We start from the raw sequence: 21,125 nt of genomic DNA on the forward strand, positions 1-21,125 counted from the left end.
AGTTCCTGTTATATAGAGCTTGCAAGCCTGTGGTCATATGAAGAAGTTGAAGCTGTCCTATGAGTTCCCTGTTTAAGTAATCCTGCACATAGCAACTTTCTGGCAGAAGGTTGGTGAGCTATATAGCATGAAATTAGGTGGACAACCTGCACCGCCATCTTTGGAAACAAATGTGTTCAGCCCTTCTTCATTATGATCAGGGCCTGACTTGAGGAAACCACCATCAGGATTTAGACCAGGCATCCCCAAACTTTGGCCCTCCAGATGTTTTGGACTACAATTCCCATCTTCCCGACCACTGGTCCTGTTAGCTAGGGATCATGGGAGTTGTAGGCCAAAACATCTGGAGGGCCGCAGTTTGGGGATGCCTGATTTAGACCCAGGATCTGTTTTCCCGGGAAGTCCATAAGCACGACTAAACCACTTCTGGCACAACGGGACACCGTGACAGAAACCAGAGTACACGAAAACGCCGTTTACTTTCCTGCCACAGCAGTACATATTTAACTACTTGCACTGGTTTGCTCTCAAACTCTAGGTTGGCACACGGGTGGCACTGTGGTCTAAACCACTGAGCCTTTTGGGCTTGCCGATCAGAAGGTTGGTGGTTCGAATCCCTGTGATGGGGTGAGCTCCTGTCGCTCTGACCCAGCTCCTCCCAACCAAGCAGTTTGAAACCTAGCTGGCCACATGACCCGGAAAGCTGTCTGTGGACAAACGTCAGCTCCCTCAGCCTGAAATTGAGATGAACACTGCAACCCCATAGCCACCTTTGACTGGTATTTAACCGTCCAGGGGTCCTTAACCTTTATTTTATTTATTTTATTTTTTTTAAAAGGTTGTATAGTTACTTATCTCTTTGGCTCAGGGGTCATATAACTCCACATTCTCTGATGAAAATAGAGACACCCCCAAAGAAAAGTGGGACATCCTGGGATCAAATCTGAAACTGGGATGGCTTCCGTAAATCTGGGTCTGTCCCTAGAAAATAGGGACATTTGGAGGGTCTGCAAGCCTGTGTGTAATCATGAAGAAGAAAGGAGATAAAAATTGGGTGCTCCCTCACTGGGCAAGGTAGCATTATATTATTATTATTATTATTATTATTATTATTATTATTATTATTATTATTAAAAATACCCCGCCCACCATCTGGCTGGGTTTTCCCCGCCACTCTGGGCGGCTTCCAACAAATACCAAAATACATTAAAATATCACAGATTAAAAACTTCCCTAAACAGGGCTGCCTTTAGGTGTTTTCTAAATGTCAGGTAGTTGTTTATCTCCTTGACCTCCGATGGAAGGGCGTTCCACGGGGCGGGCGCCACTACCGAGAAGGCCCTCTGCCTGATTCCCTGTAGCTTTGCTTCTCGCAGTGAGGGAACCACCAGAAGGCCCTCGGCACTGGATCTCAGTGTCTGGGCTGAGCAACGCGGGTGGAGATGCTCCTTCAGGTATATAGGACCGAGGCCGTTTAGGGCTTTAAAGGTCAGCACCAACACTTTGAATTGTGCTCGGAAACGTACTGGGAGCCAATGTAGGTCTCTTAGGACCAGTGTTATGTGGTCTCAGCGGCCGCTCCCAGTCACCAGTCTAGCTGCCGCATTCTGGATTAATTGCAATTTCCGGGTCACCTTTAAAGGTAGCCCCACGTAGAGCGCATTGTAGTAGTCCAAGCGGGAGATAACCAGAGCATGCACCACTCTGGCGAGACAGTTCGCGGGCTGGTAGGGTCTCAGCCTGCGTACCAGATGGAGCTGGTAGACAGCCGCCCTGGACACATAATTAACCTGTGCCTCCATGGACAGCTGTGAGTCCAAAATGACTCCCAGGCTGCACACCTGGTCCTTCAAGGGCATTCTGTGGGTGGGGGAGAAGGTGGGAGAGGAGGGTTGCTGTTGTGCATGGCAACATTAGCTGAGGGAGGCAGAAGGGAGAGAAGAGGGTGGTGACTTCTTTGCTGTTGCGAGACTCAGGCTGTGTATAAGATGGTGCTGAGGCCACGGGTCTCAGAAGCGACGCCAGTGCTACCTTTGTAGGTTGCCATGGCAGCTGCTCATAGCTGCCAAGTTATCCCTTTTTTTAAGGGAAATTCCATTATGCTGAATAGGCTTCCTCGCGAGAAAAGGGAAAACTTGGCAGCTATGCAGCTGCTGTGGCAGTGTAGCAGCCTCAGCAACTGGCAGGTGCAGTAGCAGGATCTGCTGCTTCTAGATCTTAGTGGGATTCTACCACCTGAGGCAACCGCCTCAGGCTTCCAGCCCTGATGCTAATCTCCCATTACCCCTGATCTAATTCTACCTGCACACAGTTGCTGCTTCTTTTAAAAGAAAGACGAAGATAGAGCTGGTGTGGTGAATTGGTTAGTGTGTCAAGTTAGGATGTGGGAGGCCAGGATTCAGAAATTGGACAGGCCATTCTTTCCTCATCATTTCATCCCCACAAGATGCTCCACAGCTGAATTTTTTTCCAGTCACAAAGTCTAAAAGGGGAGCCTCCAAATCTTACTGACTTGGAGAGGATCTGCAAAGAGGAGTGGGACAAAATACCTCCTGAGATGTGTGCAAACCTGGTGGCCACCTGCAAGAAACGTCTGACCTCTGTAATTGCCAACAAGTACTAAGTCACCTTTTGCAAAGGGAACAAATGCTTATTTCACTCATTATAATGCACATCAATCTCTGACTTTTGTCTTCTGACTTTCTAGGGTTTTCCTGTTGTTATTCTGTCTCTCACAGCTACAATAAACCTACCATTGAAGTTTTAAAATGGGAGCAGCTACTGTCAGAGATGGTACTTGTAGCACTTGGCATTTGCCAGAAGTACAAATTGACTTTCTAATACCACATGGAGCAGGTGAAGCCAATACCGTATTGGCCTGAATATAAGCCTCACTCCCCCCCCCCCGATTCCGACCGTGAAAAGTTAAAATGTGGCTTATATTCATGCAGCCCTACAGTATGCAACCAGGAGCGTGGGGCAAACAGAGCCACGAACACAGCAAAGCAGCGCAAGCCCTGCACATAGTCCCCCATCCTCTCCCCCAAGTCCGGGAACGGGGAGAGCAAGAAAGGGGAAAGATCGCTGGCAACGCAATACGGCTCCCCCCCCCCAATGTGCAGTGATGAATGGAGCAGCTTATATTTGCATTTTTTCTTTTTTTCTCTCCCCCTCCTATTTTAAAGGTGTGACTTATACAGTGGTGCCTCGCTAGACGAATTTAATTCGTTCCACGGGTCAATTTGTATAATGAAAAATTCGTCTAGCGAATCCCATAGGAATGCATTGAATTTTTTTTTAAATTGCCCATAGGAACGCATTAATTGAATTTCAATGCATTCCTATGGGAAACCACGATTCGCTAGACGATTTTTTCGCAAAACGAATTCGTCTTGCGAGGCAACCTCCGCTAGAAAAAATCTCTTCGTTAAGCAAATAATTCGTCTTACACGGCAGTCGTCTAGCGAGGCACCACTGTATTCGGGTGCAGCTTATATTTGGGCCAATACGGTATAATATAATATAATATCATGTTGTTGAATGGGGTGGGTGAAGACAGCCTGGGTTTCTTCAACTGATCATGGCTCTAGTTGGAACAAGCTTCCAAAAAAGGAGATGCCTTACCTTGTCCAAACCTCCTCCAGTTTCCTGATCTTTCCTGTTGAGCAAGTGGCCAAGACCTCCTTGGTCCAGCAATTGTTTTTTGTAACAGTCTTCTGCCTATTCATCCAAACCACCAACTGACTTAATACATTGAGACACACAGGTAGAGGGGATCATAACCTCAACGACTTGTTACCACAGCACGGGAGAGGGGCCTCATCCTGTAATGTTTCACCAGGGGAATTTCACAAACAAGGACAGAGATGGGGTGGCCTTACTTGTTGCATATGTATATCTGAGCTTTTATGGCCCACCTTCCTAGGATTACATTCATTTAGTTATTTTATTTAACAAAAAGAAACTTTTTTGTGAACTGCTTAAAGTTTTTTTCCTACAATCAAGTGGCATGTAAATTTTATGAAATAAATAAATAAAATTCTCAGACCACCTACACATACAGAGAGAGAGAGAGAAAGCCCTCTGAACAGTTTACATAAAATAATATACTATTTTATACTTAAAGGTGCTGTGGGGCAGTGAGTTATTAAGTGGTCTATCAATTTTGGCATTTTCTTATAAATACCAATGTAAAGTCAACCTGCCTAACATCAATGGAAGTAGAGTTCCAGAGAAGCACCCAAACCTTGCAAATGCAGCATTTCTAAATGCATCAGTTCTAAATCATAGAATCATAGAGTTGGAAGAGACCACAAGGGCCATCCAGTCCAACCCCCTGCCAAGCAGGAAACACCATCAAAGCATTCTTGACATATGCCTGTCAAGCCTCTGCTTAAAGACCTCAAAAGAAGGAGATTCCACCACACTCCTTGGTAGCAAATTCCACTGCCAAACAGCTCTTACTGTCAGGAAGTTCTTCCTAATGTTTAGGTGGAATCTTCTTTCTTGAAGTTTGAATCCATTGCTCCGTGTCCGTTTCTCTGGAGCAGCAGAAAACAACCTTTCTCCCTCCTCTATATGACATCCTTTTATATATTTGAACATGGCTATCATATCACCCCTTAACCTTCTCTTCTCCAGGCTAAACATACCCAGCTCCCTAAGCCGTTCCTCATAAGGCATTATTTCCAGGCCTTTGACCATTTTGGTTGCCCTCTTCTGGACAGGTTCCAGCTTGTCAGTATCCTTCTTGAACTGCGGTGCCCAGAACTGGACACAGTACTCCAGGTGAGGTCTGACCAGAGCAGAATACAGTGGTACTATTACTTCCCTTGATCTAGATGCTATACTCCTATTGATGCAGCCCAGAATTACATTGGCTTTTTTAGCTGCTACATCACACTGTTGACTCATGTCAAGTTTGTGGTCTACCAAGACTCCTAGATCCTTTTCACATGTACTGCTCTCAAGCCAGGTGTCTCCCATCCTGTATTTGTGCCTTTCATTTTTTTTTGCCCAAGTGTAGTACTTTACATTTCTCCTTGTTAAAATTCATTCATAAATGTAGCAGGCAGCAGACCAGGAGGTTTCTCCAGCTCTTAATCAGTTGCCAAACATAAGTGATGAGCTAGGGAAAAACCACACCATAGTATGCAAGCTTGAGTGACACAGTCCTCTTCCACTGGCTAGGAATTACCGGTAAGCAAACAAAACGGCTCCAGGAAGGCAAGGCCTTTTTTTCTGGTGGAGTACATGCTTCAAAGTGTATGCTTCAAAGTCACCTGTGCAAACTTCAGTTGACTAGAAATGCAGGAGAAGTTCGATTCTGTATTCATTTAAAGACAAATCTATCAAATCTGCACTTTCTGAAACTATATGCAAGCTAAAATGCAGATACCCTTCGAAATGTTCACTTATCCGAAATTTTGCTGTGCAGTACTCCAACCCAAGCTTACAAAAATGTAAATAAAGTGTGCATGAATGAAGATTACTGTTATGTACTGAGCTGAATCCTAGAACAATAGGATTCAGAATCAGCGGGAGCTACCCAATCCAACTCCAGGTGGAAGTGAATCCGCAACCTGATTGGCCTGCTGGAGCAGCCAATCAGGCGGCTGGCAGAAGCGAATCTGCTACCTGATTGGCCTGTAGGAGCAGCCAATCAGGCTGCAGGCAGAAGTCAATCCACAATATAATTGGCCCACAGGTGTAGCCCTGAAGTAGCCAATCACGCAAGGCCCATTGTGTAAATAATGTATATAAGCAGATGGTTTTGGGAAAAGAGCCATTCTTCTTCTCCTCTTCTCCTTGATGACTATGAGCTGAATAAAGAGCATGAAATTCACTCTCGACTCCGAGTACATTTCACTGGCGACGAAGGTGGGATCCTGCTGAGCTGACCGCCACCACGCACTGCACCGCAGCACCGCCACCTGCTGCACCGCTGCATCGCACTGTGCATCCAGGCTTCAGCTCCAGGACCCAAGGAACCCAGAATGGCAACCGACAGCAGCTTCTCGCCATTCAAACCAGCATCAGGAGACTGGGAAGGGTACGCCGCCCGTTTCAACTTCCTCCTGCAAGCGAAAGAAGTCACCAACGATGCCATGAAGAGGGCGACATTCTTCAGCGTCTGTGGAGAGGAGACGTTTGAAATCGCCCGGGCTCTCCTTGCACCTAGAGATGTCGCTACCGTCTCTTACAAAACAATAATGGAACGGCTGAAGGAGCACTTCTCACCACAGCCCTCGGTGGTAGCTTGCCGAAATGCCTTCTACGCAAAGCGGCAAGCCCCGGGGGAAACCATAACTGGGTTTGTGACCTCCCTCCGCCAAGCCGCCCGGCTATGCAACTTCTCAGAGTTGGAGAACATGCTTCGTGACCGCCTCGTCGGTGGCCTGAGGGACGAGATGTTGCAACGACGCCTCTACGCCAAAAAAGACCTCACGTTCCAGATTGCTCTGGAGGAAGCCCTGGCAACCGAAGCCGCCGAGAGGTCAACGCAAGAGGCACGACCGGCCCCGCCATCCCAACCGAGGGTCTACCACGAAGACCTCACCGACGAATCCGAATCTGACAGGGAGGAAGTACACCGAGTACAGCGGCGCACTCAAGCAGCACACACACCACAGCAGCCTCGACGAGAAGGAGGGAACTGTGCAAGCTGCGGGGAGAACCACGAGAGGAGGACCTGTCGTTTCCGCAACGCAGAGTGCAGGCAGTGCAGAAAATTGGGACACATCGCCCGGGTGTGTCGGGCTCGACTCACCCGTCGACAAGCATCAGATGACCGACCCAGGAGCCCCAGGTCACACGGCACCATGCACCAAGGCAACTCGACGGAGATCACGGACTACCAGGTATTCCAGTTGCCCCATCCCAGCACAGAGAAAATTTATATAGAGGTACAGATAGAGGGAGCCCCATGCCGCATGGAGCTGGACACGGGTTCAACTCTATCCATAATCTCGGCCCGAACATTAAGGGAACTGTGCCCTAATGGGGGTCCCAAACTAAGGCCGGCCCCATTCACCCTCCGGGACTTCCAGAAACGTAAGGTCCCTACAATGGGGGTGGGGACCTTCAGGGTGCAATATCGAGGGCGAAAGCAACAATTGGACTTGCTGGTAGTTAAGGGCCCCTACGTTAGCTTACTGGGACTGGCATGGTTTGGACCTCTGGGGCTAGCCGTTACCGGGGTGAACCGCACTAGCTTACAAGTGGACGTGGACGCCATATGCAAAGAGTTTCCAGGGGTTTTCGATGGGGCATTGGGACGATATACAGGACCCCCCATTGCCCTACAGCTAGACCCCGCTGTACGACCCATCAGGCACAAGGCCCGCCGGGTCCCGTTCGCCCTGAAACCCCGCATAGACGAGGAATTGGACCGGCTCGTGGAGCAAGGAGTGCTGGAGCTGGTGCCCAACGCCCCCTGGGAAACTCCAATTGTCACACCCGTCAAGCCTAACGGTTCGGTCCGCATCTGTGCAGACTACAAATGCACCATAAACAAGGCTCTCACGGCCCATGCATACCCAGTGCCAGTGGTCAGCCATGTCCTCGCCACCCTGGCTGGGTCAAAAATCTTTGGCAAACTGGACTTGGCCCAAGCGTATCAACAGTTGCCTGTGGACGAAGCCACAGCAGAGGCTCAGACGATTGTGACGCACAGAGGGGCATTCAGAGTAAAGCGGCTGCAATTTGGCGTTAGCGTGGCACCAGGCATATTCCAGAATCTAATGGACTCTCTCCTTAAAGGGATTCCTGGTGTCACCCCCTTCTTCGATGATGTACTGATCGCCGGGCCCACACCAGAGGAATTTGAGGACCGCCTCCGCTCCGTCCTGCACCGTTTCCAGACGGCGGGCCTCAAGGTGAAGCGGGAAAAGTGTTTACTGGGAGTGCCGCAGGTGGACTTTCTGGGATTTAAGGTGGACGCAGAAGGGGTCCATCCAACCGGTGACAAGGTACGGGCCATTTGTGAGGCCCCAGCGCCCAAGAGCAAGCCCGAACTTCAGTCATTCTTGGGACTATTGAACTTTTACCATGCCTTCCTTCCCCATAAGGCAGCGGTAGCGGAGCCCCTACACAGACTCCTAGATAAAAGGGCCCCTTGGGTGTGGTGCCAGCGACAAAGGGCCGCATTCCAGGCAGTCAAGGACTTGCTCGTCTCGAACTCGGTCTTGGCACACTTCGACGAGAGGCTGCCAGTGGTGCTGGCATGCGACGCCTCTCCCTATGGCATCGGCGCTGTCCTGGGACACCAACTCCCGGATGGAAGAGAGGTGCCGGTGGCATACTTCTCCCAGACACTTGCTGCAGCCGAACGAAACTACTCACAGATTGACAAGGAGGGTCTGGCAATCGTGAAGGGCGTAAAAAAATTCCATGATTTCTTGTACGGGCGGCCCTTTACCATAGTGACTGACCACAAGCCGTTGCTTGGCCTGTTTGCCCCCGAGAAGCAGACCCCCCAAGTGTTGTCTCCACGTGTCCTCAGGTGGTCAATTTTCCTTGCCGGCTACCAGTATGCACTAATCCACCGCCCTGGGAAGGCGATGGGCCACGCAGACGCCCTCAGCAGGCTACCACTACCAGAAACAGGCCCCGACCCAGCGCCTGCGCAAGAGGTTATGACCCTGGAGCTGCTTCCCGACCGACCCATTCAGGCACAAGAAGTTGCGCACCATTCCACAAAAGATAGGGTCATCTCCCGGGTCCTGGACTGGGTGTGGCGAGGATGGCCCAGCAGCAGCCCCGGGCCAGAATTCGCCGGCTACACAAACCGCAAACATGAACTGTCGGCCCACAAGGGGTGCCTGTTATGGGGAAGCAGGGTTGTTGTTCCCCAGCCCCTCCGCAAAAGGGTCCTTACAGCCCTACACGAGACACACCCAGGGGTAGTGAGGATGAAGGCCCTTGCCAGGAGTTATGTGTGGTGGCCGGGGATTGACAGAGAGATAGAGGCCTGGGTCCAACACTGCCAGACCTGCCAAGAATCCCGCCCGGATCCCCCAAGGGCCCCAGTCCAGCCCTGGGAGTCCGCCCGACATCCATGGTCACGCTTGCACGTGGACTTCGCTGGCCCCTTCCAGGGAAAAACATTCTTCATAGTGGTGGATTCCTACACCAAATGGCTGGAGGTCGCACTGGTACCGTCCACTTCTACGGCGGCAGCCATCCGGGTACTACGTAAGCTTTTTGCAACCCACGGGCTCCCTGACACCCTCGTCTCGGACAATGGAACCGCATTCACGTCAGAGGAGTTCCAGACCTTCACAGCGCAGAACGCCATCCGCCACATCCGCTCAGCACCATTCCACCCTGCCACCAATGGCCAAGCGGAGCGCATGGTGCGGACCACCAAGGACAGCCTCCGCCGCATGACACAAGGGGACTGGGAATACCGCCTTGCCGCATTTCTTCTAGCACAGCACAGCACCCCAAGCACAACGACGGGCCGGAGCCCAGCTGAACTACTAATGGGCCGGCGCCTTGCAACTAGACTGGACCGACTTCACCCCGACAGAGCTCAGGATGAGGTAGTGGTGGGGAAAGGCAGGAACCCCCGGACATTTGTGGCCCAGGACGCAGTGTACGCAAAGAATTTTGGGGCAGGCCCAGCATGGGTACCCGCCTCAGTCACCAAGGTGACCGGTCCCGTGTCGTACGAGGTACTAACGGAAGGGGGGCAATGTTGGCGCCGCCACTGCGACCAGCTACGGCGACGATTCCCAGGAGGAACCTGGGAGGAGAGCGGGACAGAGGGGTCCCAAGGGGACAGCAGGGCAGTGAGGCCTGTAGAGCGAGAGGGGTGGGCAGGGGAAGCAGAAGCAGTAGGCACAGAGGGGCGCCCCGAGGCTGGAAGGACACCGGAACCAGAGCCACAACCTAGTGGTTCAGTGGCGCCAGACCAGACAGCCCCGGCACAGCCAGCAGCCTCGGAACACGAGCCAGAACCAGAACCCCTGACCAAGGAACACCCCAGGCCACAACGCACACGGAGGCGGCCAGCAGACCTTGGGGACTACGAATGCAACTTCCCGGGCAGGACTGGAACTTAGAGGGGAGGGGTGTTATGTACTGAGCTGAATCCTAGAACAATAGGATTCAGAATCAGCGGGAGCTACCCAATCCAACTCCAGGTGGAAGTGAATCCGCAACCTGATTGGCCTGCTGGAGCAGCCAATCAGGCGGCTGGCAGAAGCGAATCTGCTACCTGATTGGCCTGTAGGAGCAGCCAATCAGGCTGCAGGCAGAAGTCAATCCACAATATAATTGGCCCACAGGTGTAGCCCTGAAGTAGCCAATCACGCAAGGCCCATTGTGTAAATAATGTATATAAGCAGATGGTTTTGGGAAAAGAGCCATTCTTCTTCTCCTCTTCTCCTTGATGACTATGAGCTGAATAAAGAGCATGAAATTCACTCTCGACTCTGAGTACATTTCAATTACGTAAGTGTGTGTGTGTGTGTGTGTGTGTGAGAGAGAGAGAGAGAGAGAGAGAGAGCGCACTCCAAAAAGGCAATATGACAGCCAGAAGGGAGAGGCACGGTTTATATAAAACCCAGTTTGGCACAATCCATGGATTTCTTCCTAAGAAAAAGTTATGAAACTTTTTGCAAACTTTTCATTGGCTCAAAAGCACAACAGAGTGGAAAATCAGCAGCTTGATCTGTGTGGAGCTGAATCCAATATGGTCCCCTTGCAAAACGTGAGTCCTTTGCATTCCTTTCTCTCTTTCCCTCTGCTGTTGTGCCTTTTCCTCCTTATCTGAAGGACCCTGATTTGCATCTTTCTTCCATTGTCGTGTGGAGCAGTTCTTGGATTCCTCTCTCCCGCCACACCCAGTTGCTGCTGTTTTCTTTCCTAACTCCTGAAAGAGAAAATGGAGGGGGAGGGACTGTTAGACCGCCATAAGGATTCCAGGGACAGCACTAACTTTTAACCCCTCTGGCTATTTTCACCAGAGCACCAACAATACCATGTGATTCGATGTAAACACAAAATCGATCCCACTGTTTTCGAGTCCTGTTTTCTTGCACTGTACCATATTTTTTCATTATAAGACTAGGTTTTTCTCCCTAAAAATAATGTCAAAAATTAGGGGGGCATCTTATACATGGATACATCTCCCCCCATTTTCTTAAGTCTGAGCCCCCCAAAATAGTCTTATATATGGGGGAGCCTTATAGACGGTTATTCCCTTGGCAAGCTGGTTCACATTTTTGCTAGAGGAAAATTAGGAGTGACTTTTGGCATGAAGCTGGATTGAGAAACAACACCTCAAACCACAGTAATTTATAACGAAGTGCAGGATACACAATGCATTTGGGGTAACGTCCTGTGAAAACACAATAAAAATGCGACACTGGTAAGACAGTGAATACACAGTGATTGGGAGCGTGACCACAGTCTTGGTCTAAGCATTGTGCCAGCAAATCAGAATGAATTCTCAATAAACAGTTCATCTAGAAGAGCCCATGGCGTGAGACCCCCTATTCATATCTGAAACTCAGGGCTGCCAGTGGAGAACCAGACTTCTACTTCCTGCACCATATGCCCTTCCTCCTCTGAATCACCTATAACCTTATTGCAGGGGGAAGGGGAATGATGTGTTCAGCTATCAAAGCAATGCCCCTCTCTTCTCCATGTCTGTCTGATTTATATGAATGCTTATTAGAGTTTGCACATCACATCTGTTCTGGGCACAGAGGGAGAGGTTGTGTTCACTGTGCAAAGGCCAGGTTAGCAATTCTGTCACCCCACTGCCCTCTCGTGGCAAAAATAAGGACACACTATTCACTTGCTCTCCACTTCCCCCACATTTCTCCCCCTCTATTTTCCAATGTGATATATGACATCACCTCCCGACACAGCCCTCTTGCTTTCAGCACAGGACACCCAGGCCAGTTTCTGTGCAAAACAATTAACTGTCACCAATCTGACGCCTGAAATGGTAACAATCAAGCAACGGCGGGGGGAAATTTCAACCTCCCAGGGCAATCGGCTCGCCTCCAGGCTGTCAGTATTTTGCAGAAGGGATTCAACTGCATACTGAAAATTTAGGTTTGCGCGATTAAAGTGGAACGAAGCACCTAATTGCTGCAGAGCAAAAATAAAAATAAAAAAGTCCACTTTTACATAATTGGCTTTTAAAACCTTTTTCAGGTTAGGAAAGTGAAAGGGCAATGGAATAGATGGCTGAGGGAAAGCACATCAGGGTGATATTGGGGCAAAGTTCAGTGTTGCATAACCTCCTAGTGATTGGGGGATTGGGGGAAATCAAACACTCTGTGTGGCTTCCAACATTTACAAGGTTTGACTGGAAAGTTCGGTGAATGGTCACAGAAATTGGACAGCGAGAAATATTCAAACATACATACCTTATAGGCCTTCAAAGTAGCCCCCCTCTGATACAATTCACTGTTGACAACATTTGTAGAGCTGTTGGAAGCATCTGGAGAAGTCCTCTTTTCATACTGCTTTCAGTTCCCTCGTCACAGCAGCTTGGACGTGTGAAATGTTGGAAAATCTGTGCCCTTTCAGTGCAGATTTCAGTTTTGGAAAAAGAAAGAAATCCTGTGGGGCCAGAGCAGGAGAATATGGAGGGTGGGACAACCCAGTAACCTCAATAATGATTTCATGCAGAATATGCAATTCTTCCGCCATCATTTGGATGGACAAATCTTGTCCCCGCATCAATAACTCACGAACTCTGCCAACATGTGCTGCTGTTCTGCTCATCGGTGGTCTGCCAGACCGAGGGTCATCTTCGATGGTTTGCCGCCCTTCACGGAAATGCTTAAACCACTCATACCCAGTCTTTCGAGTCACAGCTTCATCTCCATACACAATTGTGAGCATTTCGTGGGTTGTATGTTCAAATATTTCTTGCTGTCTGATTTCTGTGACCATTCAACGAACTTTCCGGTCACACCTTGTATAAAAACATAACGAAACATTAAACATTAAAAAAAACCTTCCTTATACAGGGCTGCCTTCAGATATATAGTAAAGGCTGTATGGCTACTTATCTCCTTGGCTCAGGGGTCATCTGATTCCATGCCCTCTGATGAAAATAGAGGCATCCCACGGAAAAGTGGGAAATCAGAAACTAGGGTAGCTTCTGTAATTCTGGGCCTGTCCCTGGAAAATAGGGACATTTGGAGGGTCTGCAAGCCTGGGTGTAAACATGAAGAAGAAAGGAGATAAAGGTTGGGTGCTCCCTCACTGGGCGAGGTAGAATTCTGTGGGTGGGGGAGAAGATGGGAGAGGAGGGTTGGAGGCTGCCTTGCTGTTGTGCATGGCAACATTAGCTGAGGGAGGCAGAAGGGAGAGAAGAGGGTGGTGACTTCTTTGCTGTTGCGAGACTCAGGCTGTGTATAAGATGGTGCTGAGGCCACGGGTCTCAGAAGCGATGCCAGTGCCATCTTTGTAGGTTGCCATGGCAGCTGCTGTGGCAGTGTAGCAGCCTCCACAACCGGCAGGTACAGTGGCAGGATCTGCTGCCCCCAGATCCTAGTGGGATCCTGCCACCTGAGGCAACCGCCTCAGGCTGCCAGCCCTGATGCTAATCTCCCATTACCCCTGATCTAATTCTACCTGCACACAGTTGCTGCTGCTTCTCAAAGAAAGACAAAGAGAGGGCTGGTGTGGTGAATTGGTTAAGAGTGTCGGACTAGGATGTGGAATGGCCAGAAATTAGACTGGCCATTCTTTCCTCATCATTTCATCCCCATAAGATGTTCCACAGCTGAATTTTTCCAGTCACAAAGTTTAAAATGGGAGCAGCTACTGCCAGAGATGCTACTTGTAGCACTTGGCATTTGGCAGAAGTACAAATTGACTTTCTTTGGGCCCAATACCACATGGAGCAGGTGAAGTGAATAGAATAGAATAGAATGGTTATTGAATGGGGGGGGGGGACAGTTTGGGTTTCTTCAACAGATCAAGGCTCTTGTTGGAACAAGCTTCCAAAAAAGGAGATGCCTTACCTTGTCCGAATCTCCTCTGGTTTCCTGATCTTTCCTGTTGAGCAAGTAGCTAAGACCTCCTTGGTCCTGCAATCGTGTTTTGTAACTGTCTTCTGCCTATTCATCCAAACCACCAACTGACTTAATAGAATGAAATAAAAAAAATTCCTTCCAGTAGCACCTTACAGACCAACTAAGTTTGTCATTGGTATGAGCAGTGCCGTCTTAAGCGCCCCTGGCGCCGTGGTGCGCCGGATCCTTCCAGTGCCCTCCCGCCCCGTTTCCCAGCGCGGTGGGCAGGTGGGCGCAGCGCGCAGCGCGGCTGCCACATGCACTGCTGCACGGCCGGCCGGCGGGCGCAGCTGCGCGGCGGACCAGCCAGCTAGCGGGTGGGCGCAGCTTGCGACGCCCTCCTGGCAGGCCAGCGCCGTGGTGCCCTGCGCCACCCAGCCTGCACGTAGGGCCAGCCCTGGGTATGAGCTTTCGTGTGCACGCACACTTCTTCAGATACCTTCATTTAAAGAGAAATCTATGAAATTTACACTTTCTGAAACTATCTGCAAACTAAAATGCAGTCATCTCTCAAAATGTTCACTTATCCGAAATTTTGGTGTGCAGTACTCCAACCGAAAGCTTACAAAAATGTAAATACTAGGATAAATTGTGCATGAATGAAGATGTTAGTGAAAGGAACCAATGACAAACATTGCATCAGAGGAAATTGCTTGCAAAAATGTGTACATTCATAAAAACTGCAGATAAAAATGTGTTTATTAGGAGGAACATACACTAAAATGCTGATGAAGTTATATATATAATGAATTGGTGAAAATGTGGATAGCTGAATTTAAAATTGGGAAAATGTGAAATTGAGAGAAGAGAAATGGTCAAATCCTTCCCTCCTCAGTTGACAAAAAAGTTTGTTATATCTCTGTGTGTGAGAGAACAATAACTGGAAGGAGGAGATACATATAAAAAGTACATACAAGGGTACCTCGGTTTACAGACACAATTGGTTCCGGGGAGCCAGTCACTCCTTGAGCAGTCCGTAAATGAAGCAGCTCTTCTGCACATGCACGAAGCGCTGATAAAGTGCTTCTGTGCATGCGCACACCGCGCAGATCGCTTCTGCGCATCCGCGCGCCGCGGAACCCGGATGTAAGCACTTCCAGGTCCGTGGTGTTCATAAACCGATCGATTGCAAACCGCAGCAATCGTAAACCGAGGTACCACTGTCTTGTAGTGAAGATAACATATTTATATTACAGGAAACAGCTTTCCAAAATGTGAATATTAAGCAAAAATGCATATCAATGATTGGGAGAAATTCACATGAGAATGCTGACATCATGAGAACTTTAATAATAATAATAATAACGGAATTTGCAAACTGATGTGAAAATGTGGAGAACCTAACTTAAGAATGGGGGGGGGGACAAGAAACAGAGTAACTGAAATTGATTCTCCCATCCCTGCCTCTCTGAAAGCAAATCAGAACAACTTCTCTATGAAGATCTGAGGACCTCTAACTTCCACAGAAGCTTTGTGCAAACTGATTAAAGAGGTCATCTGGAGGATTTTTCTGTAAATGACCTTAAAGTAGCGGTTCTGAAGCAAAGGAATAATTCTCATTCATATATATATGAGCGCATTCTAGGATCCTACCTGCCTATTGTTCTAGGATCCAAGCTTAGTAAATAACACACACACACACACACACACACACACAGAGTAGACCCTCCGGATACAAACTTAATTCATTCCGGGGGATCCTTAAAGGTAAAGGGACCCCTGACCATTAGGTCCAGTCGTGACCGACTCTGGGGTTGCACACTCATCTCGCATTATTGGCCGAGGGAGCCAGCGTATAGCTTCCAGGTCATGTGGCCAGCATGACAAAGCCGCTTCTGGCAAACCAGAGCAGCACATGGAAACACCGTTTACCTTCCTATTTATCTACTTGCATTTTGACGTGCTTTCGAACTGCTAGGTTGGCAGGAGCTGGGACCAAGCAATGGGAGCTCACCCTATCGCAGGGATTCAAACCGCCGACCTTCTGATCGGCAAGCCCTAGGCTCTGTGGTTTAACCCACAGCGCCACCCGCGTCCCTGGCCTTGAGGGTAGGAGGTGACATTTGTTCAGTTGTGTGTCCGTCTATGTGTGTTTGTGCATATGTAGCTCACTCCGCCGACCTTCTGATCAGCAAGCCCTAGGCTCAGTGGTTTAACCACCGTGCCACCTGGGTCCCTTCCGGGAGATCCTTACATACCCCCAAAAGTCCGCAACATGAGGCGCCACTTCTGCACACGCGCACGGCGCAATAGAGTGCTTCTGCGCATGCACGCGGGGCGATACCCGGAAGTATGCACTTCCGGGTTTGCCGCGTTCACATCCCGAAAGTTACGTTACCCGAAGGCAACGTAACCTGAGGGTCCACTGTATGTGTGTGTGTGTGTGTTTTACACAAAAATTGGCATTATTCAATTCACTTTCAATATAATAATTTCTTGCATTTTGGCTTCCCATTCTTACGTCCGTGATGTTCCTTTTATATTTCTTTATCTGCTGCCATAACTTATTTTATGCATTATAATATGTATTCTGTATTATGCATTATGATTTATATTCCAATCCTAGGTGCTGGGAAGAATGAGGCTGTCCAGAGGCGCCTGTTGCCTATTCCTTGCGGTCCTGCTGAGCCATCTACTCTGCGAGTCATCCTGTGGCAACAACCCCCGCTACGAGAAGTTCCTGAGCCAGCACCGAGACGAGCCCAGGAGCCGCTTCCACGGCCGATACTGCAACACCCTCATGGGCAGCCGTGGCCTGACCAAACCCGAGTGCAAGGAGGTGAACACTTTCATCCACGGCTCCAAGCGGCAGATCCGGGCCGTGTGCGCCGAAGGAGGGCTTCCCTCGGGGGAGCTGCGGAAGAGCCGGCAGCATTTCAGAGTCACCACCTGCACGCTCCGTGGGGGCTCCACCCGCCCACCGTGCGAATACAAGGAGAACATTTCGCCCAGGTACATCATCATTGGCTGCGAAGGCGGCTGGCCGGTGCACTATGACGAAAGCCAGATTGTGACCTCCGTTTGAAGCACCATTGCTAGACCTGAAAGGCATCTCTCTTCCCTGTGTATTCATCAAATTCTGTATCCCAGTATCCCAGTCAAAACAAAGCCCAAGTACATGAAATAGCTTTGTTCACATTAATCCATCGAAACCTTACTTGCCTCGACTTTTCCTTCCCTTTTGATTTCTTACCACCCCCATTCTCAAATAGATTGTAAGCTCACTGGGGCAAGGACCCGCCTTTAATGTTTGTTCATCATGTGGACTCAAGGTTTAAATATGGGTATAAATCATATTTCTTAAAGGTATGACAGTCTCTACCATGTCTTCAATTGTCCAAGGGAGCCTAGCACCTGGGTGAATGCCTGGAACCCCCTGGGAATCCCCTTCCTACAGCTCAGCACAGAGAGAGTGAGTGTGCTTGAGTATGCATGAAGGTCATTTTTAAATTCAAACTACGTTGCTGGAATACATGGTCTGTTTTTTTTTTTAATTTAAAAATGGCACTTTATTTATACACTTTATGAAAATTACAAAGACAAATCAAGAAAAAAATACAAAGAAGCAAAAAAAGAATTTTCACAAAGCATATAAAGAAAAAAACATACAAACAACAAAGGGAAAAAACCATACAAAAAACAAATATACAAACAATTTTTTAAAATGGACTTCCAATTATTTGAACATCGCTTTCTTTTATCAAATTTTATTTTATCCTACTTATCTCATCTTACTTAGTTTATTATAGATTTCCTTCTTATTTACCTAATATCAGCATATAGATCAGGGGTCAGCAAACTTTTTCAGCAGGGGGCCGGTCCACTGTCCCTCAGACCTTGTGGGGAGCCGGACTATATTTTGGAAAAAAATATGAACGAATTCCTATGCCCCACAAATAACCCAGAGATGCATTTTAAATAAAAAAAAACCACATTCTACTCATGAAAAAACATGTTGATTCCTGGACCGCCTGAGGGCCGGATTTAGAAGGCTATTGGGCTGCATCCGGCCCCCGGGCCTTAGTTTGGGGACCCTGATATAGATATACCATATTTTCCTCTAACCTCTTCGTTAAAAAAATATATTTTTTCTCTTATGTTCTGTATACATTTCAATCAAAGCATATCACCAAATTTGTATTTACATTTTCTTTGATTAAATAATTTTCTACATATTTCCATTCTGCTTTACATTTTTCTTTCGATATTATTTCTTGTTAAGCATGACACCAGATAATGTTCCCAAAGATAGGAGAAATATATTGTTATATGCCTGTGCAGCGGTCCGCCTTCTTATAGCAAAAAAACTGGAAAGGAGAGAGGGTACCAACGATTCATGAGTGGCGAGTAAAACTAGTAGAATTTATGAATTTGGCCAAGATGACAGCGGTGGTTAGAAATACATGGTCTGTTTAACTAGACTGGTTGTTGGATTATTAAAAAGAAATTCATTTAACTTATAATGTTATTGCTGAAATAAAAACCTAAGAGTGAGGTATAGTTCTTGGGTATTTTTCTCACCCTGCACAATCCCCTGGAATGTGGCCTGTGACCAGGGGCGTACCCAGGATCAAAACTAGGGGACGGGGGGCAAGCCATGGTCGTTCAGGGGTGGGGCCAAGGCACGGGAGGGGAGGGGCCACGAAGTGGGAACATGGGCGGGGCTACATGTGCAGTGATCAAGGAGCCCAAGAAAGTAAAATCTCTCACTACCTCCATTTCTTCCCCTTCTATTTGCCAGGAGGTGATGGGACCAGTGGCCATGATCTTGGTTTTTTTGATGTTGAGCTTCAGACCACATTTTGCGCTCTCCTCTTTCACCCTCATTAAAAGGCTCTTTAATTCCTCCTAACTTTCTGCCATCAAGGTTGTGTCATCTGCATATCTGAGGTTGTTGATATTTCTTCCGGCAATCTCAATTCCGGCTTGGGATTCCTCTAGTCCAGCCTTTCGCATGATGAATTCTGCTGTTTCCTTCTCTCTGCTCTGGCCACAGCATTTGACTCCTTGCTCCTCCAAGCCAACTTCCTGAAGGAGCCTTACTCTCACATAATAATAATAATAATAATAATAATAATAATAATAATAATAATAATAATATATTTATACCCCGCCCTCCCAAGTCAAAACCGGGCTCAGGGCGGCTGACAACCAGCAAAATTACAATATGATGTAAAAGAAAGAGAAACAATTAATTAAAATATGGGTTAAAATACAGTTTAAATTTTAAAAATTTAAAATACAGCCTCATTTTAAAGTAGCCCATAAATCAAAACCATAAGGGAGGAAAACTTAGGGGTCAGGCTGAGTCCAACCCAAAGGCCAGGTGGAACAGCTCCATCTTGCAGGCCCTGCAGAAAGATGTCAAATCCCACAGGTCCCTGGTCTCCTGTGAAAGAGTGTTCAACCAAGTTGGGGCCAGTACTGAAAAGGCCCTGGCCCTAGTAGAGACCAATCTAACCACCTTATGGCTCGGGATCTCAAAAATGTTGTTATTTATGGACCTTACGGTCCTCCGCGGGGCATACCAGGAGAGGCGGTCCCGTAGGTACGAGGGTCCTAAGCCACATAGGGCTTTAAAGGTCAAAACCAGAGTGGTGGGGAAAACCAGCCAGATGGGTGGGGTATAAATAAATAATAACAATTCTCCTTCTCCTTCTTTCCTCATCCCTAACCATTGGGCAATGTTGGCTGAGGGAGTTAGAATACAACTAAATCTGGAGGGCCACATGTTTAAGCATGCTGTTGGCTTGGCTAAGAAATGTGAGAGTAAGGCTCCTTCAGGAAGTTGGCTTGGAGGAGCAAGGAGTCAAGTGCTGTGGCCAGAGCAGAGCGAAGGAAGCAGCAGAAGCCCAAAGGTTGATCGTGATAAAGGCCTTTTGTCAAAACCACATCAAACATTTATGCAAATACAAGGAAGAACATAGAAGTGTTTGTACTGTGTTTGAGTTGAAGGCTGGGTTTCTTTGGAAATGGAGCAGAGATTTCTGTGGAAGAAGATGTTTCAATAAAACCGGCCAATCATAGGAAATAAAACAGGAGAGCACTTTTGTGTGTGTGTTTTTGAAGGCCTGGAACCATTGGCTCAGAAAGTACAACCCAATTTGCTGTGGCTGCCCCTATTATCAGACATATCTGCCCCTATTATCAGACATATATCCCTAGTAAAACCCTGTTCCTGATAGCTGGAGGTGCCACCATTTAACTCCTCCTCTAGCCTCTTTAGAAAATTCACCTTCTGTACTCAGAAGAAAGATCCATGAAGTTCAATGGTACGTACCCCTTGTCTACGATAGCAGGCTAATTTTTTTCAGTGGCTAATGGATGCTTCTTGACTACTCCTTTTTCCTAGGGAAGGTTGGGCAGTCTGTGGCCCTCCAGGTTTTGTTTCTGGACTCCAGTTCCCATCAGCTCCAGCCAGCATGGCCAAGGATGATGGGATTTGTAGTCCAGCAACACTTGGAGTGCCACAGGTTCCTCATCACTGCTCACATGCACATGCATGTGAAGTATTCTTCATGCGCGCAAAGGCACCCCCATATTTACATACTGCAGCTTCTAGGACACATTTAAAGCCACCTAGAACATATTACAATTTCAATTTTTCTACTATATCTTTGACCAAAAAAACACAATTTGTAGCATAAAAAGTAGACGGCAGTCTTCAGCAAGGCATAATCCCGTTTCCACCTGAGAAATTCAATCTCCTGGTTATTTGCTCACCTCTTGCCATTAAGGCTCTTAAGTTGGAGGCATTAGAGCAGGCATAGGCTAACTTGGCCCTCCAGATGTTTTGGGACTACAACTCCCACTATCCCTGACCACTGGACCTGTTAGCTAGGGATGATGGGAGTTGTAGTCCCAAAATATCTGGAGGGCCGAATTTGCCTATGCCTGCATTAGAGTTTCAGTGTGATGTGTTGGATACAGGATCAGACTTAGATGGGGAAATCCCAACTCAAATACTCTATGCCCTAAAATACAAATAAACAAGCCTCACCACCACCACTGCTTCCATAATCATACCTGCCAACTTCCTGCCGGAAAAATAAGGGATCGGCAGACTGGAAGTAG

At 48.0% G+C, this 21,125-nt stretch overlaps 1 protein-coding gene across 2 annotated transcripts; it reads left to right on the forward strand.

The window, feature by feature from the left end:
* The first annotated feature begins 10,390 nt into the window (after positions 1 to 10,390).
* LOC118094806 (angiogenin) lies at positions 10,391 to 18,534 on the forward strand. 2 transcript variants are annotated; one of them, XM_060281788.1, is made up of 2 exons: positions 10,391 to 10,458; positions 16,618 to 18,534. In XM_060281788.1, the coding sequence occupies exon 2, from the start codon at positions 16,630 to 16,632 to the stop codon at positions 17,074 to 17,076; it is 447 nt and encodes a 148-aa protein (XP_060137771.1). In that variant the 5' UTR covers positions 10,391 to 10,458; positions 16,618 to 16,629; the 3' UTR covers positions 17,077 to 18,534. The 2 variants fall into 2 exon arrangements, with proteins under 2 accessions (XP_060137771.1, XP_034991382.2); XM_035135491.2 differs by lacking the exon at positions 10,391 to 10,458 and adding an exon at positions 10,484 to 10,717.
* The last annotated feature ends 2,591 nt before the right edge of the window (positions 18,535 to 21,125 follow it).

The sequence above is a fragment of the Zootoca vivipara genome, chromosome 13, assembly GCF_963506605.1.
Source record: "Zootoca vivipara chromosome 13, rZooViv1.1, whole genome shotgun sequence".
Lineage (NCBI taxonomy): Eukaryota > Metazoa > Chordata > Lepidosauria > Squamata > Lacertidae > Zootoca > Zootoca vivipara.

What these genes read in the sequence shown, in the direction of transcription:
- LOC118094806 (XM_035135491.2), top strand. Translation starts at nt 10,613, where the DNA reads ATGAAACTTTTTGCAAACTTTTCATTGGCTCAAAAGCACAACAGAGTG. An exon ending in ATATGGTCCCCTTGCAAAAC is followed by an intron (nt 10,718 to 16,617) that starts GTGAGTCCTTTG and finishes TTCCAATCCTAG; the next exon opens with GTGCTGGGAAGAATGAGGCT.